Source organism: Egretta garzetta, unplaced genomic scaffold (genome assembly GCF_000687185.1).
Source record: "Egretta garzetta isolate BGI_Z169 unplaced genomic scaffold, ASM68718v1 scaffold129, whole genome shotgun sequence".
Lineage (NCBI taxonomy): Eukaryota > Metazoa > Chordata > Aves > Pelecaniformes > Ardeidae > Egretta > Egretta garzetta.
This window is the reverse complement of record NW_009260836.1, coordinates 583,670-611,421: the sequence shown is the minus strand read 5'-3', so window position 1 is coordinate 611,421 and position 27,752 is coordinate 583,670. Positions and strand designations below refer to the sequence as shown.

Genomic DNA, 27,752 nt, shown 5'->3' with positions numbered 1-27,752 from the left:
GACAAAGGAGTTAAAAGTATGTCTAACAAAAGTAAATCACTGTAATTGAGAGAACTGCTCAACTGCATAAGGTCTTGCAGTTACTGAGGCTTCTCATGTACATTTAAAAAAAGACACTTGACTCCTCTATTGGCTGAATCATAGAATTGACCCCACCATGAGTTTGTAGTCTTAAGTCATTTACCTGTAACTTCTCCAACAAATCCATGTTTTGTCTTTTCAGGTGATTGTTTGCCCTCTCCAGCTTCTCCAGGGGTTCACCTTCATCACAGGGATTCACATTTTCCTGCAGTTCATCCTGAAGAACGTGGTACTCTACTTCATAGGCATGGAGCTGTTTCGAAATATCCATCTCAAACACCTGCCATGAGAGAAAAAACAATTTTTAACTATAATAGTGTACTGTCTTTGGCTGGGATAGAGTTAATTTTCTTCACAGTAGCTAGTATGGGGCTATGGTTTGGATTTGTGCTGAAAACGGTGGTGATAACACAGAGATGTTTTCATTACTGCTGAGCAGTGCTTACACAGAGTCAAGGCCTTTTCTGTCTTTTTCTGACCACAGCGATATTCCATACCATATGACATCATGCTCAGCACAGAAAGCTGGGGCAAACAGAAGGGGGTGGAGGGGGCAGAGTGATGGCATTTGTCTTCCCAAGTAACCACTATGTGTAATAGAGCCCTGCTTTCCTGGAGATGGCTGAACACCTGCCCGCCAATGGGAAGCAGGGAATGAATTCCTTGTTTTGCTTTATTTGTGTCCATGGCTTTTGCTTTCCCTATTAAACTGTCTTTACCTCAACCCATGAGTTTTCTCACTTTTATCCTTCCGAGTCCCTCCCCCATCCCACTAGGGCGGGGAGTGAGCAAGTGGCTCTGTAGTGCTTAGTTGCTAGCTGGGGTTAGACCACGACAAATAAAGAACATTTATTCCACATGAATGTTTGGCTAAGAGGCAACTCTGCTTTATTAACTTAATGTTTTTTCCTGTTCCTCTCAAAAAAGTATTTTAAGGGGAAGTCTACAGTAAGAGCATTTTAGCACCTAGAGTTCTTATTGTAGCTATAATACATCATAGACTTTAGAATAAACTGGATCATCACTTTTACAATTATCAAATACCATCTTTTACTATGAGATGTATTGGCAGAAGAGTCTTATTTAATCCAAGAATTTCCTAATATGATCAAGTCTTATAATCTCTTGCTCAGGAATATTAAGAAGTTCAAGAAGAAATTTTTAAATTGAAGTCTCAACAGCTTGTGATGGGAGCAGGATCACACAATGAGGAAGAATCAGATCTCCATCTTCAAAACTGGATCTCTTGACTCCAAGTGCCTGCTTATAGACTTTTATAAAAACGCTCTTCATGATTCAGTTTCCCTGTGGTCTGTCACAGAAGATAAGACTATTTTCTCACTGGGATGCTTTGGTGACAAAGCATTGTGAAGACTATGGAACTGAGCATCTAACAGTGAAGGGACTATACAACCCTTATATATCTAAGTCACAGCCTCTCAGCTTCTGAAAGTTACCAAATAGTTCAGACTAGGAAGGGAAGGATGTCTACAGTGACATTAATTCTGTTCCTTGTTCTAGAGATCACAAACATCACACCGACAGAAGGCACACACAGATCCCCCAACAAAACAAGTTCCGCATTATGTTCACTGTTCTTCAGGTAACTCAAATGAGGTAAAACTTTAAAATTACATATGGTGTTCAAGCTGGGTAAACGCCATTTTCCTCTACGTAACTACCCAGTCAAGTCTTCTTCTCCTGCAAAACGTCTACATTTCTCTTTCACTATCCGCTATAAGGGGACCATCCCGGGAATTACAACGCAAAATGACTCCACCTGCAGCCAGCCTAGGTAGAAGCAACACAGTATTGGCAGTTTACACGTGAATGCAGATCCAGAAGGCTGCTCAGCATGAGACCACGCCACAGGCAAGCAGACCACCTTCCTCTCAGAGCTGAGCTGACCTGCGTATAACCACATCCACCTCTGCTCGGGCAACGTAACCCATTCTTTACTCAATCAGACCTGGCTTTGCACAAAGCCACTTCTGCCATGCTCACCACAGCACAATTGCTCTGCAACCCATGCAGACCGCAGGACAGATAGTTTAATTTCTAACAGTATCAAAAATATTGAGCTACCATCTCTATCATTGCCAGAATTGGTGAGTTGTGCAAACACTAAAGTACCTGACACAGGTTTAGCATGGCAATCACCATCAGTGCAATGAGGAAATGAAGATTTACACATCATCTGAAAATGAATGCTTGACTGACAGCACCTGAAACATTCAAGCATCAACCAAGCCATAAGAATGCATCAGCGTTAACTGCACTCCTACATATGGAGATGGCTTTCTAGAGCTCTTCTGTTATCTCCGAACTGCCACCTGAACGGGGAAAACTGCTCACAGTTAAGTTACTAGACTGAGGCTCATTTTCAATTTGCAGCTTCAATGCAGAGGAAGACTATGTAGAGAGATGAAGATCCCAGCCACTGACGCAGTATTTCACAAGGAGCTTTTCCTATATCAGCATCAGTAATTCTTTGTTTCTCTTCTCTTCTCGCCTTTGCATGAAGTTGCAATGATACCAATGAAATAACACTACTCCAGTCCTCCTTTCCCTTACCCAAGAAAAGCAGGGATCATTCCTGAGGGGCTTTTACCTCTGGCACCAAGCACCTGCCAAATGTGATCCCTCCAATGACAGGGTTGAGCTGAGAAGGGGAAGTTGCAGGAGGGCACCCTAACAGTGATCCCCAGAAGGACTGAAGCTGCCCCCACAACAAAACAGCAAAAGTTTGCTTGACCTTGATTTTAATACAGAACATGAAAACAGGGCCTCACCAACCTCCTAACTTGTAGGATTTTAAGTTGGAGGTGTCAGAAAAGTTCCTATGGGGGTACCTGGCCCCGTGCAGCCAGAAGTTCGAAAGATCGGGAGGAGAAGTTGCTGTGATGCTGCCTCTTCCCACCACGGCAAGCTGTGCTTCCTGTCACAAACTGGGACTGCTCACCCACTAGCAGGGAGCAACAGCTGAGTTTAGGCTTGGAAAATATGCTGCTTTTACCCTTCTGATGGTGACGTGAAATTTATAAGCAAAGCCATGTTTTCCCCATAGCTGGGGCACAAAGGAACCTTTGTACTAAACCTTGAGGTAGCAACTAAAGTCTTGCTAAAATTACAGTTCAAAACCCACTGAAACTAGCTCATATTCTATTTCTACACAAGTTACTGGGAAGATGACTCCTTTGCGTTTCAAACCAAAAGAAACATACCGAGAAGGCTTTTACATACACCTTAGGCATAATTCTTTTAAAGTAAATGGGGGGAAAAAAAAGTAAAGAGTAAAACAACCTTACCTGGGTAATAATTTTTTCCATTTGAGGCTGAGTCATATCTGGAATAGTGGTTTTAAGAAAATCAACAATGTTCTCAAAACTCTCGCATCCCATTATAGATGTTTCTTGACTGCTAAGTAGGCTCAGTGCTACTTTAAATATGACTTCCGTTCCTTGAAGAAAAATGATGTCTAAAAAAGAAAATCATTAAAATATCTTGAAAACAAGAGCTAAAGTCATTGGATAAACATATATATTAGCTGGGATGTTTTTATTTTTAATCAATCATACTGCATATTTATTCAGTTCAGAAGTGCAATCTGTCTTATTTCAACATGAGGTTAAAGCATATAAAAGCATTTTCTGTCACCTTACAGACTTGAGCGAGCATTAAAGAAAATGTCACACGCTTGTTACATCGTTAACAGTTATCTGCAATAAGCATTTCATTACTGTCTACTGTAGACTACAGACTGTTAACTGCTAACTGTTTTTAAGTGCACCTATGACTGAAAAGCAACTGGGAAGCAGGTCACAACAGAATGTACCGCCTTTCTCTTGTTCTCCCCAGGCAGGAGCTAGACCTTAAAAATCGATCATGTAGGTTCCATAACCAATCACATTGGGGTTTGGTTTGGGTTTTTTTTGGTTTGTTGTTTTTTTTTTTTTTTCAAAATCCACAGTAGTGATCAAATTGGCTACAATTTAAGCCCCAAACTCTTACTTGAAGGTGTAAGTATGTGGATGTGAGGGGAAAGTCTGGGCTCTCCTGAAGTCAGTAAACACAGACTGCACAGAAACTGGAAACTTGATCACAGTAACTGGAAACTCTGTCTCTGTAGTAGCGGTGGACTTGCAGTTATCGAGATGAATGCCACATGTGAGCAGTTCAAAGAAGTCTCCCGTGATGTTGGCTCTGCCACATCACCAAGAGCCAGGCTACGCAACTGAACAAACTCAACTTCTGATCCTGATACCATCTCACTAAAAGTCTCCCTTCTAAGTCTATGATGTACATTCAAGCAGCATAAATATTAAGTACATAATTTGTGATGAGTAGACATTAACCATCTGTCCTGGTATGTGAAGATGGCCCATAAGACACTGAAGATGCAGGAATCCAAAGCATTAGGAAGCAAAACAACACAGGGACTTTTGAGTTTTAAAATGGGAACATGCCTTGCTCAGCTCATTTACAGAGAAATGACCACTGAGCCTCCCCACCCTTAAAAAAATCGTTTTTCAAATTCAAAGCCTACTGAAGACAAAAAACCAAAAGGACACTTTAGCCTTGAAAAATAAAACAAAAAGGAAAAAACAAACAAAAAAAAAACTCGAGCATCCCAGAATTCAATAATCCCACTGGGAAAGAGATGATTCCCCAATCACATGAATACCACTGAAAACGAGACACACCAATCATTTGTTCACAAAAGAGCAGTCAGAAAAAGTTTTCTGTAAAAGGAAAAAAACCTCTGTAATGAAGAAATCACTGGGTCAAAAAAAAATTAAGCCTCTTTTCCCCCCAAAACCACCACACCAAACAAATTAAAAACCTAACACACACCAGTAATAAAACATGAGACAAAAGTCAGGTTGAATTTCTTAAGAACAGACAAAAGGTGCCATATGAAAACAGAAAAAAATCAAATGAAAAAAGTTTGCTGGAATTACGTGACATATACTCCTAGCTTCTTGGTGCATATTTGAGTGCAGTGGTTTACATTAATAAATAAACAAATTTTAAAAAAGCTGCATTGATTAAGATGGCAGTTCTTACTGACAATAAAAGAATACAAAACCAAGTACTTGATATGCTGATACTGTAAACACTACAGGGCACAATCAATACTTAAGCTTCTGTACTAGACAGTATCTGAAGAGGAGCATATCATGAAAAAAATATTTAAATGGAATAAGAGGCATACTAAGACTAGGAAACTGTTCAATATATACATGAATACCTGAAACAGCCTTTAAGTTCAAGTTTACTTGAATTTTTATGAGAAAGCGCTTTAGAATCAGTTCAGGAATACTTCCTTGAAAACCAATGCATTCTCTTTTTTTCAATTTACAAGTTCAACAAGATGAACTTTTCTATAGACATAAACTGAATGCTTGATGCATAAAATACATTTGCAACAATAAACTTCCTGCTGTTCATACTTCAGAATTCTCTTGGCTAATAACAGCAGACAAACTTAATTGCTCAATTCTGATGCTTCAGAGAATACATTTCGGTTTTCCTCTTTGAAAAGGAGCTGACATCCCACCATGAAGAGTGTTGCTACTTGCCACCCACAATAGGCAGCCCAAACGTCCCTAGTATGTAGAAAACTACTCCCTGAGAGTTTCAAAACACAACAGGCATCATTGTTCTGTTTATTATTGCAATAGAATAAACTTTCTTACCAAATACTCTGGCTACAAATCCTAATGGAAACTGAGATGCGAACAGCGTAAGAAACCACGGTGCAGCATAAAGACTGGGACTGATTTCATTTTCTTCAAGATGATTATACAGGTCTCTGTGATAATCATGAAGAAGCCTTGAGAGCTGATACATCTGAATCTATGGTGCATAAGGGGGTTGGGAGGGAAGGAAGTAGAGAAAGAAAAGTTCAGCTTTACTCAGTTTTCCAAACCATTCCTGTTTCACTCGAGGGAAATTAACTCTAGTACAGATGGCACTGTAAAATGAAGCTTAATTGTTGCCTAGGGCCTCGAGTGGTATCTACTCACATATAAACAACCCACCCCTAATGAATTAAAACCAACACAATAGTCAATAACAAAGACCAGTTTGAACCTGATTATTAATGAAGTATCATTTCAGATTCACAGGATTAAGGTGAGAAGAGAATACATCGATCTAACTTTATCAACAAACCAGAACTTTCAGTCTTACAGCAGTGAAAGTAGAAGTACCCCTTCCAAGATGCCAAAACTCTCCATTACAGAGTTGAACTACTTCTGGCTAAATTTGCATATTTCAGCTTTCACCCTTTGAATCTCAGCCATATTTTTGCTGCATTTGAAACTCCTATGCTACTAAAGCCATCGCTTTAGACATCTCCTGTACACACAGAGTACATGAGATAGGGTGGGTCAATAGAGGTGTGCCACATACATATTTTCCAGCACACCTCCCACGTGCCAATGGTCCAGAGAAATTTAAGGTACTGATGCAAAAAGTGCTGCTGTACAAGCTGTAAAAGGTTGCAAAGCTAAGTTGTTAGGCGTTGCTATTCATCGCTAAATATATCACTCTGGCAAATTATCTCCTTGCAATTTTGATAGTTTATATTCCACAGTAAGTCGCTCACAGCACAGAGCGACGCCTCTCTCAGAAAGCAGAAGATGAGAAGCAGGCATATATTGATTAGCTGTCAGATCCAATTTTGCTGTCAACAGCGCCTTGCTTAAGGTGAATCCATTGCTCAATGAGAAAATGACTCATTGGATACAGCTACTTTCCTGCTTTTAGCGGTCATGATTCTCCTACAAGCAGACATATTGTCTCATTCAGGCAAATTAGCCAAATTTGTGCATGTATTTGAGTCCTTGCTTTAATTGCCAAAGATACTAATTAAGCACAGTTTGGGCAGTGTCAATACCAACATTTACATGTTAAATTACAAGAGTATCACAGAGGCAGTAAACCAATTGGATGAGTTCATTATGAGCTAAGGATCTAGATCACTACTTTTTCCAGAAAACAATTAAAAATACAAGTCAAATAAGTTTTCATTATCCTAAAGAAACATCCAACAGTTTTCTTCTACAGGACAGAATCTAATTCTGCATATAAGCTTAATTGTGTTTCAGTACTGTAAATGCGAAAGAATTTGCAAGTGTTTGACTCCTCTTAAAAACCAAAACAAAGGTTAGGGTTTAGTGAGATCCTCTAAGTATCTTCAGTAGTCTAGTTTGTCTTGAGCAGACAAAACTGCTTTTGTCTGGAACAGGATAGCTGCCTAGGAGCAAACTGTGGGGAAGAGAGGTCATTTCATTTGAAGGGCAAACAGTACTACAAGCAGTAAACCTTCTCAAACTTAAAAAGTGTTCTTCCTAAGAGCTTCTGACAATGAACGTTTCAGGCTCATTTAAATCGAAAGGTGAAATCCTGGACATCTGAATGCTCTCAAACCATCAGATGTTACTGAAAGCCTACAACTGCACTATAACAAACACACACTAAGAGAGCATCGTCTAGGGGGAAAAATCCCATGACCTTTGAAACTCCTATGCTATAAATCCCTGTAACACTTTGAACTCCACTTGTTGAAAACATGTTTTTGAGGGCGGAATAGGGACAGGAAAGAGACAGAATGGTGCTCTTCATGGCTGTTCACCCTGCATTCATCACAACAAACTTGTTATAGCATACTTATATCCATCCAGAATAAAACACTCCTCTCTCATTTTTAGAGTAAGCACATACAATTTCTTTAACTACAATCTATTCTGTTGTAATGGGCATTTGCCAAATAAGCACCTAGAGTGACTGGTCATGAAAAGCAGACTGAAACTCCCCCCTTGAGCTTTTACTTAATTGTAAGCATTTGCTACACAGGGAGCATTTAAAAAAAAAAAAAAGAAAGAAAGAAAGAGAGAGAGAGACATTTTTGTCTTTTTCTATCTGCCTCTTAGTTTTCTCTTTCAACACTGTGGACCATAAGCTTTGACTCAGCACTGGTATATCCCTTTATAATATTATGGGCTTATAGCATATAGTTATTTAAATCAGTGGACAGTTGCTTTCTCAAACTTTAAACCTTGAGGTTTATACAGATCTGGAACATCTTCTGTCTCCTTCCTAAGCAGCCTTGAGTATCTATAGCTAGCTGTTAAAAAAGTAATATTGCAGAGAATGCACCGTTTCATAAGTGAACTAAATTATTAAAAAAAAAAATCATCTGTTTCTTCTCAGTGTTGAGGGTGGCTGGGTAGGGGACGATGAGAGAAAAGAGGTGCAAATGATGATGATGAGGCAAGCCAGAGCAGCCCCTGTACAAATGCCTGTGGAGTACATAGACTTGGCCAGTGGGTGTCACTATTGATTTGACTTGGAGTTACGAGAGGAAAAAATCTACATCTAAGTGGTTATGGACTGAAGAAAAACAAAATCAAATTTATTTTTAAACTCCATCTATATAGATGCACGCATACCAGTTTTTTGGCACAAGGAAGAGAGAGAAGTGAGGAAAAGAAGAGGAAGAGCAAAATAGCAGAGAATGCAGGGTTTCCAAACAAGAGATAATGGGGACATGTGGCAGGAAAAGTCTGCTAGTTCTGAACTTCTCTGTTTGCAAGTTCAGAGTTGGAAAGGGGTTTGACAATAATTTTCATGTTACTCACAACCTCCAAAACAATGTAAGAAGTTTCATAAGACCCCGGAGAACGTGAGCAACCTCTGAGAGCTCAAAACTCATTTAAAACCGGTTTGCTTTAGAAGGACTGACTTACCTGTAGTGACATCATGTCCGGCCTGTACTGTTTACGGAAGCCAAGGTCATACATGAGGAATTTCAGCATTTCAAAGGCCTGTTCCTCACTCATATGTAGCAGCAGCACTCCAGCTACAAAGCTTATACCTTGACAATAACCCACTTCTTTGTCCAGCAAAGAGTATGCTTTCAGGAGATTAAAGAGTGATAGCTGTCCTGCTCCCAGGTGGGCAGAAAAGTAAGGATGCGTAGGGAATGTCCGTCCTGATGTAAAGAGAGAAGAGTAGATGATATTCAATTCTTCTCATAAAAAAAAAAAACCAAACCAACAGATCCATCTGACAGCCAGCACTTCTGTCTTCCCATAGACTTTTTCTCTTTGCTTTCAGGTTGATTTTAGTCAGGTCAATCCGTAATTTACTACTGATTTTAGACTGTACCCATTGAGCTCATTTCATATTCTCATCTGCAGAGAACTTGCAGAAGCAACTGCTTGATTTCTTTTTTCAGACAGATGTAGAAGAGCATAAACACAAACAGCATAACCTAAGAAATCATTTGCTCAGAGGACGCTAAGTGGCATACAGGGAACGTATCTTGACAACACAGAAAGTGGTGCTGATACAGCAGCATCTACCTCCAGGAACAGCTTCCATTAAGAATGGCGCGCTTCCACTCGGACACGTGAAACAAGTCAGAATAATCTCCCAGCTACAAACAGACGTACCTAGGTCTACAAGGATGGCGTGCTGCTGAGCAGTCAGTTGCTTCAGTAGTTCTTTGTATGAGATGTCAGGAGGCTGCTGCTTGTTTGGTAGCCTGTGTCTGACTCGATGTTGCACAGCCAAAAACTGCCAAATTTCTCCCCGACGACTTTTTGGTACACCTGCAGATCAGTCAAAAAACCAAAAGGCCTAAGCAAGGGAACATTTTTAGTGCTATGACACAAGAATGTTTTGCTTTGTCATAATCTTGCCAGTCATTATCTTTGCCAAACCACTCGTGAGGATCCCTTACAGTCAGCTTCCTAAGTTTTCCACTCTGCAGTGTATTCCCTCAGTAGCCACAATTCAGTCCCACTACCTAAACAGTAACTACAAACTTACGGTAATTACACTGAGCAGTACATTGGGCAACTGGAGTACAGACATCACTTGTTTTGCCACCTCTGAGCTGTTAGCCTCCAGCAGGAAAAGATGCACGACTACACACAGAATGCATAACCAACCTGTTTAGAAAGGCTGAACTAAATTCAGAGGCGTCAAATACAGGGAGGTCCACGTCCTCTTCACCTTCCCAAAGAGCTGCTCATGTCAGTCCATAGGCTTGGAGAAATATGTAGAGATTACAAAATGCTCAGTTCAAACCTAATAGCATTAATGCTGCATACCAAAGGAAGGACACAGAACCACTTATTTTTAAAGACAGCATTTTTCTCAAGTTAGCCAAGCACCTGTGAAAGCATAAACTAAATTTAAGTATTACTTTCGGACATTTGTATACATCCCCCTGACTCTGTAAACAGATCTTTGAGTGTCAAAATAAATTGTCAACTCTGCTAATACTTTCGAGGCAAATAATTATTTAACAAACCCACAAAGGAGAAAAAGCATATCCTTGTTCCCAACTCTGAACTGCAGTCCAGCAGCAGAAGATAGGGCAGCAAGGAAAGACATTTGTTGTCAGTCTTCTGCAGGTCACTAACAGGAACTGCCCTATTTCTACCATGATTTTCTTTGGTAGTAATTTAAACTTCCCTTACGTACCATAGCCGGATTACACTGTAATATTTTTTTTCAGCATCTGTAATACAGACATGAGATTCTGTGGAGGAGGGCACAGCAGTCCAATCAGGCTCTACATCCGTATCATACGAACACGGCCCTCTGCCTCCCCTTCTGGCCTAAGGCTAGGCCACAGGAAGACCTACTTTGAGCCAAAATCCCCAGCCTTTCACTCGAGGAAACAATACACTAAAAGACCACAGCCCAGACTCCACAAGATGTGGTCCTGCTAACTCTCTGAAGCTTGGTTGCGATTCCCCTGGGTTTTGGGCACAGTCCACGTTAGACATGACGGTCCTGCCTTCTCAATTAAGTAAAATCAGAGCATCTGAAACTCAGAGTGAACTGGATAGGAGCCACAGACCAGAAACCAGAAGGTCACGGTGTTAGCTGCAGAAGCTCCAAATTCAGCCTTTGATACACGGGCACAAGATGCTACTTTCAGGAGTATGAGTATACATGTTTCTGCATTGCTGACATCGTAAGCTGTAGACAAAGCAAAACCTATTTTCTGTTCGGCAGCAGGGGGTGGGTGCATTTGCAAAAAGAAGGCAATTTTTTCATTATTTTGTGCTACTGGAAAAAGTGTATTGCTGGCAGATTTCCTTCAGTATCAACAGGCAACAACAACAACAAAAAAATCTTCAGTCTTCACAGTTAAAATACCTTCTTTCAAAGTGGAATGGATATCTTCCATGTCACATCGGATTTTGGCTCTGCAGTTAAGTAACTTCTTATCCCAAACATTTATGACATCTTTCTGACATGTACCAACTTCCTCATAGTCCAGTTTGACTTTTCTTGACTGGAGCTCATCTCTGCTTGCTAGAGCACAGAACGCAAAGGATGAGCACAAGGAAAACCAGAACATCAGAAAATAGCAAGAGACATCAAATATGCAAACCCCATTCAAGTTAGATATATCTATCTGATAATCTGACTAGGGATAAATATCCCTTCTACAATTCATCAGTTAATAGCTGAGATGGGGCCAGTCTTTTGTCATAAGATGCTGCAGGTAGCAATTCAACTTCTATTACTGGGCCACGAACATTAGTAATTCATGAAGTACATGGAAACAGTTTTTAAGGCTTGGGGCAAGAAGAAAAAAACCACTCAGAGTCAACTTCACATCTGCCACTTCTTTCAAATGCGAAACCACCTTTAATCATTTTTCTCTTGTTTACATTGAACATTACAATTGTTTTAGCATGGGAAGTCCCAAACTTATGGATGTTGATATTAGAGATATAGGCAAGCAAGCTAGGCAAGTCTTCTAAACTGAAGTCTGTCACACTCGTCCCAGTTTTTACATGTCCCTTAAGAGAGTCATAAGAACTCCTGGCACTGCTACCTTGCATCATCACGCTGACTAGAAGTAAACGGAATGAACCAACATGAACCATATCCAGAAGGGTACGTCTGTGCTGAAGCACAGAACTCATGTTGCTGTATACTTAAAAGGTTTGTTGCATAGGGCTACTTGGCACAAGATATTTATTCCAGAGGACTCACTATTTCTGAAATAAAGCGGCAGAGTTACTCTGGAATTTCAAGGAGGAGCAGCTTTCATTTCCATTACTGAGAAATTAACTGTGGTTATTTTATTGTACATGATATGCGTGCAGCAAAACACTCCAATTTCTCATACTACTGGTGTAAAAAAACTGGAATCAAGACTTGAATGTGTCTTAATTTACAGAGACAGGTTTATTACCATTGGGCTGAACTGTACATTTCACAACATGACCTCTGAAAGCTGCAGTTGAATTTATCTTAAATTTGCCTTGATCTGTGTGTAATACTTGCTCCCTGCAGGAGGCTCCTTCCTCTTACAGAGGTAGCCCCCTCTCCATCATCATCTCTAGGTGAAAGCAAACTCCCACTATGTCATTATACAACCCACAAAACAAGACAATCAGTTCCTTTGCCTAATCAGCACATTTTGGATACAGACAATATTGGATGAATCCATAAGGTCATTGCCTAGCCTACTTCAAAAATGTAGGTGACAATTTATTTCCAAAAGCTGTATGTTACACCAGTGAGGCTGTATCTGTTCAGGACTTCAGGGGGCCTTGTACACGCAACTATTATGCAAGGAGCAGTACATTTACATAAAAACAGGAACATAATCTCACCACAAGAATTTGCAGTCCAACTGGGGCAATTTTAAAAGCTACCCTATTGCTGTATGATTTCATTTGAGAATGCTCATTCTCAAAAGCAGTATGTGACAGATTTAAGACAACAGTAACACATTTCAGTGTGACAACGAACTCCAGAATTAAGTGCACGGGTTATCATTCACTGAACGGTACTTTGGCTCTCCAGTTAACCCTACTGCAAGTCAGCAAGCTTGCCTGTATTTGCCCTACCTCCTATGCCAACCCTTGGTTCCTTGCAACCTTCCTTGTTAACATTCTTCCTAATCATTGCTAGGTGGCCTGCTACTTTTTGTAGTGCCTCTATTTCTAGGTGATCTACTAGAAAAAGTAGCTTTTAGCTGCTCAGAAAAAAAAAAACTAAGCAAGTTTGTGCAATTCACAGAACTTACCTTCTGTAAAACAAAGAGCTAATAGTATTCAAGTCTCCTCGACAGCAAAAAGAACATATTAATAGTTTGCAAATAAAAATCAACAAAATATTAAACGAAAACCACTGAAAAAAAATTTGGCAGGAATTCCAGTCTTAAACCAGTCATATTCAGCTGAATAAATTCACAGCTAGGAACCTGGCTTCGAGTAGAAAAATGGCTGCACTTCTGTTATTACATTCCCCATTCCTGAGATCTAAATTTAACTGTAGGCTAGGATGTCAACCACTGCCTGAACCAGCACTTGTTTGGAGTGTATCAGTTCTGCATGTGTCCATCCATAAAACAGCCCATGTTACAGCAGCCCATAGGAAGGAAGCCTAGAGATAGGCATTAAGACAGTTTACTTTTCACCCTTTGAAAATAAGATGATGAATTCTAGCTAGCCAGGGCACCACTTTCACTAGCAGTACTTATGAACGTGCATACAGGAATGGAGATGTGCTCCTTGCAGCTCAAACCAAGATGCGGACTGGCAGATGGGTGCCAGTTTGGAGTCTCCACTGCTGACACTCCTGTTTTCACCACTAACGATCAGGCAGGCAGAACTTATTTTCTACATATCAGTTACAGAATGGAAATAACCTCCAATTGGTCTTAAGGAACTGGTCCTACTTAACAGTTTTCAGTACCTCCAGCCACACAGGGAGGCTACAGAAAAGAGTTTGTCCCTCAGTAGCTCATACAACCAGGGGGAATAACATTAAATTAGCCACTACAGCAGACATCCAGTTTCCCCATCCCACAACTGTAGACAGACCGTTTGGTAAAACAACAAATGAAGATTTTGGCTTAAGTTAACACAGACTTCCCCGTAGATGTTCCCTATGAATACAGCAGTTTCCACAGAAGCATGTGTCAACAGGGAGACAAAACTTAGAGAGAGTGCACAGAGAAATATGCTACATGTATCAGAAATACATTCAAAGATGTACGCTTGTAGGGACATGGAAAGACTTCTGTCCTGCTGTTTTTCTCTCGTCCTCCTGCCTTCTCAGTAAGGACCACTGAAGAAGGAAAAAGAGTTAACTGACCTTAACAAGATCATTATGTTTTCTCTGAAGAATCAGACTACCATATAACGAGGTTATACACCATACAGAAGAAGATGGCAGCAATTGCAGAGAGGACATTTGAAATTTTTAACTAGCACAGAAAGCTATTAGTCTATTATACTGAAGAACTTCTATATGCTAGGATAGACATTGCATCCTGTCTTTTATTTATGTGAATCTTGACCAGTTATAATAAAACAGCTTAGTCAGAAGCTCAGGAAGCTGACACGTCAGCATGGCCAACTTCAGATCCCTCAGTAACAGCACTCAATTTTCAGTGTACAGTGCTTATCTTCTGAAAGAAGAACTTTTTGACGTACCTCAAGAGCCAGTTGCTCAAAAATCACATTTTGATTCAAATATTTATAAATTACCACTGTGATGTTATTAATGAAGGACAGAAAGCCTGGACAGAAATGTCATGCGCTGCAAAGGACTGAAACGAGATATAGAGGGTAAGGTTTACCATACCTAAGTGTTCACAAGCATCTGTTCTCCTGACTCCACATGAGAATCCCTAGACTTCGCTAGAACACAGATTGTAGCAACCTTTGTCTAACATGCACTAAAAAAGGAAAAGTTATTACTTTCTTCTTCAACTACAGTGACTCATGGAGACTTGGCAGGTGGACAGAGAACCTGGTAGACTGTCAGATAGGACTGGGTAGACACATTTCTTTCTAGCAGTATTAACCAAAAAGTTACAGAACCACACCTCTGTTTGAGGGGCCCAACACCAGCACAGTTTTCAGCTTCAGGCAGCAGAATTTGTAATAGTTTTTTGGGGGTATTTTCTAAATAGCTAACCTTCCAGCTTCTGGTTTTCTTTTTCCATTCGAAGTAACAGAATTTGTTGATGGATGGCTTTTCTCCACAGACTCTGTAGTTCTTCTGAGTTTTTCCTCTCTCCAGTTTTATCTGGACCATCCTCATTTTGCAATACTAGAACAAGAGGGTCCTCCTCCAAGGGTGGAGCAAGAGGGGATAATGGTAACAATTCACTTCCATCATGACCATCTGCAAATAATCAGAAAGCTATTACAGGAAACTCAGATTGTTTGACATATCACGAAAATACAAGTCACAGCAGAACAAAAATAGCTGTCTTCCACATTCAGCAGTGAGGTGCTGATTCCAAAGACAGAGAAAATGCAGTTCAACAGTACAGAATTATTTCTAAATAAAGTGTTTTATTTAAATTAAGTTATATTTAAATGAAATAAAGCTAAATAAAGGGTCACCTGGTATTTCATCCCTTTCCCCTGCTAGCTCCTTCTAGTGTTAGGACATTTATCCATGATCTCCTTTACATCTGAGCTTGTTTACTGCTATGATTTACCACAGGCTCTGTACTAAAAGCAACTTTTTTCCATCTGCTAAGCTGCAATGTAGGCAGTGCTATAGCACTTCACGGTCACTAAATATAGTTTGTCATTTACCTATGGGTGTGAATTCCACCAATGGGACTACATCAACATAGCAGGATTTCAGATATTTGAGGTTTCTACCTTAGAAGACCTAAAGCTATAAGAATTATTAACACATTCGAGAGGTGCTATGTGCAGCACAAGGACAAGGCAAAAAACTTACTGTTTTCTGCAAATGCTGCTATTATGTAAGCAGGCTAGGGTAAAAATTTGCTAACTGTTAAAGAGGGTATCTTTATCAGCAAGTGGCAGTTCTTCGTTTCCTTGCCATCAGTGCACCGACGGCAGATTGCAATTAATTTGGTTTTGATGACAGAATCCTCAGTTCAAAGCAACAAAGACCTGAAGCTGACTGAGCACAACTGCTCTCTAGTGAGGTTCTAGCAAGAATATTGTGTCAAGCTGACTCCCTTCTCCCTTTCATATTTTCATGTTGCAGTTCACTACAGTAATAACTATTCAGTAACAACTGCTTGTTTATTTTCTTTAAAAGCACACACAGACCTGGATGCTGCATCTTGGAAGGAGATTTATTCATAGGTGAAGCTACCTGCAGGAATATTCTTCGCCGCCAGGAGATGCGGCGAGGTGTGAGCGTGGCCCCCACAGCATTTAGAGATTCACTGCTGCAGACGGTTGATGTTCTTTTCTTTCCCTCCCCATCACTGAAGGAAAGAAAAAGCAGATGTGGTGATCAAAGTCAGTCTTCTTCGGAGGGGACATAAATAAATAAATAAATCTTTGTTGAGTCTGTCTAATGTACAACCAAACCTGTGGGAGCATTTGCTGGGACGCCTTAGAAAGCAAAGCATGCTGTGTGTGAGCTTCACCCTGAATACAGAATTGCCCAGCTGTTTTCCTGTAACACAGGGCTGTGAAGTTTGCACTATATACCACCAGAATGAATTCACAGCGTTCATAGAGTGCTCAGCTGGAAGCTCAGAATAGAAGCTAAACTTTCTGAAAAGCTAAGAGAAAAAAAGCAGTAATATTGAGCCTCTAAAATAGCCAGCAATGGGTTTTCCTTTTCCATACATTAATCTTATGGGGGCGATCTGATGTAACACCCCTAAAAGCACAGATGCTGCTTTAGCAGAGCACAACGTTCTATTTAGTGCCATTTTAAATAGCATGATGAGCTCACAGATGAATATTTCACTGGAGGCAATGTTCTGGTCTTCTTCTGCGTCCTCTTTCCGATACTTCAAGAAGTGGACACTTCACTTGCACAAATGGGGCCAAATGTCCTCACGTTTCAACAACACCTCCAGCTGAAGGAACAGAGCCTTTGCAAACAGAGGGCAGGCTCAGTTCCTGCCACAATGACCTAAAAGGAGCTGATCTCCTTCCCAGTTGTCGCGTAGAAATATATTTAGACAGTAATTTGAATAGTAGCTTATGTTGCTGGAAGAAGCAAGGAGAGGAAGCAGGGAAGCTTTGCTGGGAGGTCATTTAAGGAGGACAACAAGTAGACCTCTCTAATGACTACTGCCAGAGTAAAGGACATTTAGCTTTCAGAAGCACTTGAGCCACTTTCAGGAATGTGTCAAGCATTTGTGGTAGTAAAGTAGGTATACTGATCTCATCTATTAATGAGTACCTTGATTATCTGCCACAAATCTTTCCATGCAACGTCAACAGCGTGGCACACAACTACAGGCTTCTTGGGAAGACAGCATCAAATACAGGGAGCTGTGTCTGCAGCTTCATCTTCATCACAGGGAAAACTGCTGTATCAACACAGCAGTAGCTACACTCAAACCTTCATCCTGTGAAGAATTTCAATGCTACAGCACGAAGTCCCTAAAAAGAGTTAGATGAAAGGAAAGCCCAGCAGGTTAAGTGTTCACTACATTTGTAGTGGTAAGTTAGCTACAGATGATCGCAGTTTGCCAGCTGCAGTCAGTCTCCCCTTATCTGGCTTGCACAAAAGAAGAGATCTGCAAGGGAGGCAGACGACATCTTATGGAATTTTCAGCTACACCAGTCTACCAGCTACACCACCTCAATCAGCACTTTTCACATCAAATCCTCTGTGCTGTATGATAATCCACCAAGCTAGAATGGGCTTTTTTGGTCATCAATGCTGTCCCTATGGTAATGATCTACAACAGCTCCCTGACATCTGTAAGTCTCAGTGAGCAAACTGGACTCACCATCACACACAGGTATCAGACCCTGCTTCCATATCCCAGCAGAGAAATAGTCATGTCTTCAAATCCACCTGCCCAGCATTAGGCACCACCCCCTGCTTTCCTTTAAGAACAGTGCTATGGGCTGGGAGCCCCGGATAACACATTGTCTGAATTATTCTCTACTCCCAGTTTAGTTTCTACAGTCCCTTAGTTCCCCGTGCGTCATACTGTTAGTAGGCGGTCTCAGTAGAGCCCCACGTTGCACGCTAAGCAAAACAGCAACAGAAAACCCTGTGACAATTTTTGGCTAACTCTTACACAGTCTTTGGTGATGGGGCAACCACTGCTTGTGCTAGCTAAATATAGACTACAAAACTCATCTTGAATCTAGAAGTGCTGCCTCCCAAAGGTATTTCAGTCCAACAACTCTTGGAAATAAGATATTGAATTTGGATATATTAATCATTATAACTCATGTTTCTATAAATAACTGTGACAAAACTACTCGCTATTTCAAAGTCTTACGTATCACATGTTAGAACACAAAACCTGAGTCATTCCAGGGCTTATCAAATAGAAGCTACATAACAAGGGAATGCAAACTTCCTTTCTGCTGCAATGTACAAAAATCTGCATTCAGCTACTGTGCCCCTAAATGGGGAGAGGGTCCTAGGAATGGTGTTCAATTTATAGTAAAATTTACAGGAAAGTCAGAATAAGAGGGTGGCTATTTTAGGGCATGAAACAAAGCTGTTTACGTCACTTGAGTCACAGAGTGTACCGTGGGATAGATTAGTCACACGTGCTACCTCGTGAAGTGTGCAAATCATACAGTTCTATGGACCTGTATTTCTGTTGTTAAACCCTCCCTTCCAAAATTCCCCTGGCATTTTAAGCAACTGGCATTAATCACCTCCTTTTTTAAAGTGCTGTCTAATGAGTGATTAAAGGAAAACTTTTGGAAGTCTCATGCGCACACCTTGCCATATTCAATGGAAGGCGAGGGCCCCTGTGAAAACACCAAGAATTAGGAAAGGGAGGCTAGAAAGGGAGCAAAGAAAGTTTCCTCATTTCAAGACAGACAGACGAGTCCTAGCTTGACATCAGATCTTAAGGTGTGAAACAATACCCTAACAGAGTAAAAGCATGAAGAGTTTAAAAGTAAAATAGTAGTGTCTCCTACCCTGTGATGAAAATGTTCAGAAGGTTGGTGCAAAAAACAGATGAGTTAATACATATTCCCCACCTTGAAACAGGAGTTGCACAATACTTATTCCCTAGACTTTACCATGTCTTATACAGAAGCTTAACTGTCTCTCTTTGCTCTTGGTCATATTTGCAAGATTATGTCAGTTTTTAAGGTAGCCGTGGATTTTAACAGCCAGGCAAGGTAGGTGCTCTGCTCAGAGAGGCCAGCAACACCCCATACAGTTCCTCTCAACAGGGTGGGGGTAAAGGAAAAAAGCATATCTGACCATTAGCTACCAGCTCCCTGCAAAATGAAGAGGTTGATTAATGTGAGCGGAGAGACTAAGAGCAAAAGCAGCTCCAAACCACCACCACCACCAACTTCTTGAATGGAGTCCAGTCATTGCTACTGAAAAGCAGAGCAGTGTTTTCACTACCTCCCAACCTGGGGAAACAGAGACTTTCACAACTTTCCTGTCAGGTCACTGACATCGAACCTCAAACACTCACAGGAAAAATCCTTGAGAATTCTTAGGAAAAGACCTTGTTCTGACAACACACAGCCTTAAACATCTACATGGGAAACACGCTGCAAGGTCAACTAGCAGAAATAACCCAGTCATTAATTCTGGATTTTAATGATGTTTTCCACTTTAAGAAAAAGTTGCTGCCTCAAACTCAAGAAATTTATAACTGCTGTATAAACTATGGATTATAGAGCCTAGACACTGGGGCAAGGCAGAGGACGAATAATTCTTGGGTTATACAGTGACATAGCCACCAAGAAGAAAAAATGCAACTACCTTCTACAAGTTCCTGTCCTGATGCAACCTGCACCTGAGTCAACGTGCTGCAAATTAAGAGATGGTAGTGTATAAAATCTTAATAAACTACAGAAGAGATATTTAAGAACTGAACTACAAACTAGGAGATGACTGCAAGAATTGATTTTTTTTTTTATTTTAAGGAGATGACAACTAGATTATGGTACAACTTCTAGATCAGAATATTTCAGCTTGGTAAAAGAGACGTGAAAGTGCAAAGCCAAACACCTGAACGGAGAAATTCCACAAAATGGAGTATTTCCAGTTTATTTTACTTGCTGTTCCTGTTTTCAACACTTAACATATCTCCCATACAGCTTTAGAAAATGATAACAATGTACTAATTTCTATATTTAAGAAAAATGCGTCACAGTTCAGTTTGAAGAATAATGGTTCTCCATCAGGCTACTTAGCCTATGCTCCTGACACAATGCAGAAACCAAAACACATTCATCAGCTTGCATGCAATAAAGAGTGAAAAGCTGTAAATTCGATATAATGTCTCAAATATTTCAGTCTGCACTTTCATCCTTAAACTGCTACAAGCAATAACCCAAGTACTCAAGAGTACAGAGTACTGATCATCTATGCTTCTTATCTCTGGTAACTGCAATTTCGTTTCACCAAAGCATCCTCCCATTCACTACTCCATCAGATAACACATAGTATGAAGATGAGACACTTAGTTCAGGAAAAGAAAGTGCAAAAGCGAAAAGAGAAACCCCCCAAACTTGTTCAGATTACGAACATGCTATTGCTTGGTTTTAATCACCCAAATCTCTTCCCAAAACTGTTCTTTAAGATGCTCCCAAAGGCTGATATTCAAAACACCACAAAGCTACCCCATTTCTTGTGAACTCTTTACACAATACTCATCTGAATTATTTTGCACTTGAGTCCATGCAAGCCAACTGACTCAAGAATAAATACTGTTGCTGCTCATGCCAAGGTCTGCATTTTTCTGCAGATTTTTGCAATCTGCTCAAATTCAAGCGGTGATAAATCATCTTAAATTATCCTTGCACAACAATGCAACGAACAGAGGCAGTGTGGGCTAGTCAAACCTATGCTGAAGGTTGTCCCATTTTTAAAAGTGCTGCTTTTATTTTTATATCAAAAAACTAAACAGATTCTTCCAATAGCCTAGCTTTCAGAAGTAGCTGTTGAGTAAAAGCCATAAATTCCGTAAATTACAGAAATGAAAGTTTAGAAACAGATTATGCTCTCAAATTCTTGTTTGTTTACCTCTATGTTGGCAGGATATGTTCTTTTTTAATCCTCATGTGTGCTTGTGTTTAATATTGAACACTGCACAACACACTTGTCAAAAGTCAAGATTATGTGGACCACGTCCACCTGAGAATTCTCTCTAGACAAATGAATTGACAATGCAGTAAAACATTCTGAAGGTGCCTATTAATATTGTGTTGATGCCCAACTTTATTATACCATTCATTCCTCAAAGCAGAAGACATGTCGGTGTTTTCTCTCTTCCACATAATGCATCACAGTAGTGATCATTAGAATTAAACCCAAAAAGCTCAGCCTCCCCACAAACATTTGGAAAAAAGATATCTTTCACCGTAACAAACTCATCTGGAGAATAACATTTTTTTCTCCTGGCTTTAGGCATCTCCAACACAGCCATTTAAATCCTAGGAAGTCAACTGAGGCTTCTTTTTTAATGAAGATCAAGACACTTTCAGGGCATGATTCATGCTTTCTAAATGACGATGTTCCCAATGATGGGCACAACTGGCTGTATTAGTGTTCAGGAAGGAAGGTAGGTAAACAGGCAGGATCAGCTCTGTAAATGTCAGAATGTTAAAGACAGTAACATGAGGATGAGAGCAACTGTGCCGCAGAAACACCAACTTCTGTCCATTGATTAGCTGAGTTGAAGATGTCTACAATCAGGTGAAAGCCACTGTATCCTGTATGTCCAACACCATAGTAGCAGTTTCTCAGTTTGTGACCACACGCCAAGCGTGATGTAAACGTGGATCAGAATCATCTTCTATACAGTGGCCAATACTTAAAGACAGATATATAAGTAGAGCTGCTTTTTAACACACAGCTGCCCAGCTGACCCTGGCTTGGTGTTGTTTGCATAGGCCCATCTGACTGCTACAAATTACAGGTCTTTCTCAAATGAATTCTGACTGAAACTGGATCTGCTCCTGCACATCGAAGTTCACCAGAACACCAAGAAAAGCTGCCTGCTACATCACATGTAATCTCAAAGCTGTGTGGTACAGGAATTCAGACTATAAACATTTTTTCTCCAGTGCAACGTGGCTAGGATAGACTTCATGAATGTGTAGTAACCATGATTATTCTTAGGAGAGGAAAATGCACTTTAGTTTTAATTAGCATTCCTAACAGTTTAACAGCTTGTAGCCTTCAGAGTGTAAAGGACTGCCACACTGTGCTCAATTCCAACATAACATATACTCAAATGAGAATGCTAAGAACACCTCATGTTGAGCCTACCAGGGATAGAAGATGATCTTCTCTGTGAATAATAGCCAAAGGAAAAAACAAAAAAAACCCCAAAAACACAACCCCAAAAACCCAACAAACCAACCCACATGAAAAACCACACTGTAAAAGATTTGAACTTCCTCTCATTCATAAACCTGATGACATGATACACATTTGCAAGCTAAATCAGGTAAAGTTTAAAGAGTTTCAGCCACCACCAGCTGGACAGCATACTTCATTCTCCATTAGCCAGTTGAAATGGCAGTTGGATTACCTCAGGCACGCTTACCACATCAGCATTACTCATTTGGCACTTCTTTCTGACTATGTTTCTTGTATTCACTTCATGAACCCAACTAGATGCCAACACTTCACCCTTACTACTGCAATTTCCTTACCTGACAGTTCAGGCCCAGTTGTTCCCAGCAAGATCTATAGCTGATGAGATCCCATTTTCACAGGAGTTTTCACACAAATTCAAGATCAAATGGTATCAGAAACCTGTATACTATGAAACCTAAGTAGAAACAGGGTGGCCTTCTGGGAATTATTCCTAATTTGAAGATCTCCCCACCACACAGTTCAAACTCCATTATAATGAAACACAGTATCTTGACTGGCATGCATAACCAAATCCATAAAAAGCACTAACTCAGACATTTCAGCTTGGAATCAGCTGGCATTAAAGGACAGTTTTAGTACAATTCTCAATACCTATATTCCCCAAACGCAGAAAGCTAGGTTTAATAGGATCCAGCTGCCTGTACAAATTGACCTGGGCATTGGCTCAGCTTGGACCAAGTCTGCTAACTGAAGGGAACACAGAAACAAAGTTGGACTAGAACCCAAATAAGAGGTAGTCTCTAAGAGACAGGTTATTTTTTTTGCCATTTGTCTGCACTCACCAGTTTTTTTAATTTCAACTTTAATAATTCACCTGCTACTTAGTCTAGTGTTGCTGCAGTGTAGCAGGGTATGGAAAATCTAAGCATCTGATTCACTTATAAAGTAACTATTACTGGACACATGGTTTAGAACAGGAGATACTAAAAGCCTACTTCTACATTGGTCGAGATGTCAATATCTCCTCTCAAATTCCAAAAACATGCACTGCTTATTCCTTTGTCATTTGTGCTTGGGTAGAAAGGTTTCTTCAAAACTGAAAAAATTTCTAAGGCTGGTTTTGAAAAGACCTCCTAAAATTAAGTTATGCTTAGTTTACATTATCCCTCTATTAGTGAATCTAGACAACATTTATTTCTTAAAAGTTGTGGGATTGGGGGGACAGGGCAGGGGGGCAGCAGGAGCCCTGCCACTCAGGCTATGTAGTCACCTTCCTGTAAGGATGTCTCACCTTGTTCCATTTATACACAAGTTTATTCTGCTGGAAGGACCTAAACTGTAGATATTTCCAACTAGGTGTTTTGTAATTGTGTCTACATTACAGATTTTGGCTGCATGCTGTACACCGATTACAGATTAGAGGTCAGAAAGAGACCCTTCAAATGTCAGTGAAACCAAGGCAGGACACAGTGTGCTTAAGGAGAGGATATGTACCCTGTATTTATTCTAACCTATAAATTATCAGAGATGACTAACCCAAACTGTACCTTAAAGCCACCTTTAGGTCAACTGCCTCTCACATAAGTTTGTATATCTACGTAATTTCTTACAGTCTACCCTAAAATGGAGATGACAAACTAATCTGTGTTTAATGAAACTGCACTCCACAAGGTGGAAAAATGTCTTTGGGCACCCCTAAAATCTTCCACATCTATCTCTGACAACTGAAATCCCCATGTATTAAGAGTCCTAACACACCTAGAATCCAGATCTCGTCAACACTTGGTTTTGGTAAGAATGCAATCTACTGTTATTTTTCCAGGGAGAAAGTCATAAAAGCACCTTGTACAGCTCCACAGTTTTCTGTTGGGAATGATTAGGGAAGAGCCACACTCGGAGATGAAAAGTACCAGAAACACCAGTATAGCTTAGTGAACAAGGACAGACTGAAGGAGGAAAAAGGAGTTCTCATTGACAGAAGAGAAATAAAAAGGCCAGCAACTGGCAGAAAACCATCCTGAAGCTCAAAAGTACGGCTCCACCTTATTCACTGTAGGCCTTCTTCAGAAAAATAACCCATATGCAGTTTCCTCAAGCACCCTCCTGAAGGAGGGCCTATTCTTTCAGTAAAAAGGAGTGTGACTTCCATTCAAATGCTCAAGTCTTTCACACTGATGTCAGAAAGCCCTTCTTGTATCTTCACTCCTTCCCCACTTGTCTTCAATGGGAAGTTATTTTCCTATTCTCTCTAAACATCTCACAGAGTTAACTTGGCGTTTCCCCTTCCTCATGCACAGGCACCCCACGTTAGTACTGTACACTGTTCACATTGCTCTTATTTTCACATGGCAATGATCACAGCAACACATGCTGGTTTGCATTCAGCAGAGAAAGCATTAAATTGGTGTGACGCTCCTCAAAAACATTGCATTTCAAGTGACAAACCAATGCAACAGATTTGCAACACTGCAATGGAAAGAGGTCACAGCTACTAGATGTCAGCAGACAAGCCTCTATTTTTAACAGGCTTTTTTGGCCAAAAGCCTTTTTGCCCATTTCCATCAAGTACTTCGGAAGTGTGTTAGAAATGCAGGAGCACAGGGCAGAGCAGGAGAGATCCCATGTGCTGCATTGCACTGGGAATCCTGTTGTTAAGCTGGTGGCACTGAAGAACTAGACAGGAGACAACGCTCTCACCTCTTGGAGAGGTCACTTTCTGAGTGCTGGAGCAGTCTTCCTGAGCCCTGGTAAAAGCTTTTCAGGAAAGAAGGGGCAGAGACAGAGGAGGGGAGACCAGGTGATGCAGATTCACTCTCACTGAGAGCACGCCGAACCCCAACAACAGGGCTGTGCAGGCAACAAGAGAACATAGCAGATGGATCAGCATGGATTTGGATACAACAACAAAACATCCAGCATAAAGATACTGGCCAAATACCTCATCTTGGCTTACAGTAACTTTGTTTCCCAGAAAATAAAATGTACCAAGTGCACTACTGGGCAGTTTCCCTGATGATACTGATTTTGCTGTTACAGCTGATTTCTTTTAAGAAACATTCAGTGACACTGCAGAACAGTCAGACCACCTTATTTCTTTAGCCTTATTTATTCTCAAAGCAAATTTGGAAGAAGAATTTCTGAAACATTCAGAAAATATTCTTAGAAACCTGCTTCCAAGAACATGAACCACCTTGTCTTTTCCCTTCAGTTTTCTCTTTCTCTTGTAAGTAACACGTATTGCTAGAACACATTAGAAAGTAGAGATCATTAAAATGCAGCATTTTTGGATAAATTTTTGTGAAGTGTATAAATCAAGGAAGATAGTCCTCCTACACAGTTAAACATTACTGAATAATAGTAAGAAGTGTTGGGGGGAACACGAAAATTAATTCAGTTAAAGAAATGTTTACTTAACATTTTTGATTAATCCTCAAAGGGAAAGAAGAGAAGAAAGAATCCCAGCCTAGAAACAAGTCGTTATGAAATGTTTTGACTGAAAATCTGCTGATGATGCCACTTAATTAGCGACTTCTTAAAAGTTATTACCAAGAAGTGAAGTCAGCAAGTCCTTCAGTTTGAACTGTCAGGGTTTCCTGTTTGCATACAACATGGTCAGTGGAAAAAAAAAATAACCAAAGTTTATCTCAGTAAAAAACACATTATTTATCTCTTCAGAAACACAATGTAACAAAGCTATTTCAAGGCTAGTTTCTTATCCTTCACCCCCTTCCATTCTCTTAAAGAAAATACACTTTTTTGCCCTTCTCTACAAGCTGGAGCAGCATTCACACTGACAATTCAACCTAGACATCAAACGGGTGAGAAATTATTATTTAAAGTCACTTTTACAAAGAGCCCACAAAAAGCATAATTGCAGCCAAGCACTGAAACAGACATTTGGAGAAAGTGCTCCTCCGATAGAAAAAAATTCAGCTCATCTGGGCCTGAATCTTATAAAGATTTTGGAGTTTGCACGGTCGTTTACTGCAGATAGCCAGGATGGAGGCAGAGAAAGAAAGTACAACCAAAGAGGCCCGCAACGAACTGTGGGGACCTCTTCCGACTGAGTGAAGGAACTCCTCAAGGAACAGCATTCCACAAGTTAATAGCTGGAGAGTCTCCAGAAGGGAAGGGGAAAGAAGTTACAGAGGGAAGCTCCGGAAAAAGGCAAACAGGGAAATCTTATGCCTCACATTTCAGTGGAGGTGTTTAATCCTTAAGTCCTTTTGTGAGACTCCTCAATGGTTTTACATCTAGACATACTCTCTGGGAGCTTGGCTAACACAGCGGCTGATGCTTGAAGCTGTCAGTGCCTCTTTCATCCTGGCGCAAAACCATCAGGCTATCGCCTCTGCAGTTAAAAGCGGTGAGGACCTCTTCTCCAAAGGGCCTGACTACCAACACTGCCAAAAAGGCTCAGCTCAGAGGCAACAAATAAATAAATAAACAGATCGGCGCCAGCATCCAAGCCCGATGATCGATTCGCTGGACTGATGTTTCCTCTGAATCACTAATTCAGGGGTTAGCGAGTTACTGCAAAGCACCAAACTACTCCGAAGGGGAGAAGACAAGCTGAAAGTAAAACAACCCAAAACCCAGAGCAGTGACAGAAACAGCTTCCGTAAGAAGGCACGCGGGTGAGGCTCGTGTACCGAAATTGCAAGGAGACAGCAGGCGCGTGGCGCGGCATGCCCTGACTCACCTTGTGGTCTCGAGGCAGTCCTGCTGCAGCAGCGGGGACCGGACGCTCTGGGACCTCCCGTTCTGGAAGGTTATCCTCCTCCTGGCGCTGGAGGGGGGGTGGCTGAAGGTGTGCGCGCGCCTCCTCAACTGGGGGGAGTCCGAGTCTTCCTCGGGAAACGGCTGCCAGGCTGAGGACACGGGGGACGCCGGAGGAGTAGCTGGCGGGGAATCGCCTGGCGAAGCGTCCTGTAAAGGAAGTGCTGGCGGAGTGAGGCCTCTCGCTCGGCGCCCTAAAACCCCATGGCTCACGCGCCACATCGGGGCACCAGAGCCTCTCCCCCTTCTCGGTCATGGCCTATTGTATGCTAATTATCACCAAACCCAGACATCCTTTGATAATTTACTCCAAGCTAGCAGCGTCCTTCTTCAAAAAAAGAAAAAAAAAGAAAAAGAAAAAAAAAAAAAAGAGGAATAAAAATGCATAAGCAACGCAAACAACATACTAATTACTCTGGGCATCCTCTCACAGGGATCAGCATTCCAGCTACCAGGCTTCTGGCTCTTTCAGGAAAACAGAGGAATTAAAAAGACTAGAGAAACCGCTTGTAGCTAGTTTCCTCGACATATCGCGAGCATACTTCCTGTACCGTCATACCGATATCCTGGAAGAGAGACCGTTACTACACAGCCAGTTT

General features: G+C 40.8%; 1 protein-coding gene across 2 annotated transcripts in view; it reads right to left on the bottom strand.

Moving 5' to 3' along the window:
* The window catches only part of TBC1D4 (TBC1 domain family member 4), a 54,556-nt gene that overhangs the window by 3,493 nt on the left and 23,311 nt on the right, over positions 1-27,752 (bottom strand). The window contains exons 10-19 of one of the 2 annotated variants that reach the window (XM_035902408.1): positions 27,077-27,303; positions 25,072-25,221; positions 16,185-16,345; positions 15,061-15,270; positions 11,269-11,427; positions 9,546-9,704; positions 8,838-9,082; positions 5,781-5,940; positions 3,390-3,559; positions 185-361 (exon numbers count right to left, since the gene is read on the bottom strand). In XM_035902408.1, the coding sequence (XP_035758301.1) occupies positions 185-361; positions 3,390-3,559; positions 5,781-5,940; positions 8,838-9,082; positions 9,546-9,704; positions 11,269-11,427; positions 15,061-15,270; positions 16,185-16,345; positions 25,072-25,221; positions 27,077-27,303 (1,818 nt within the window). Of the gene's footprint in view, positions 1-184; positions 362-3,389; positions 3,560-5,780; positions 5,941-8,837; positions 9,083-9,545; positions 9,705-11,268; positions 11,428-14,968; positions 15,031-15,060; positions 15,271-16,184; positions 16,346-25,071; positions 25,222-27,076; positions 27,304-27,752 lie in introns of those variants that run through there. The other variant, XM_035902409.1, reaches the window with a different exon arrangement.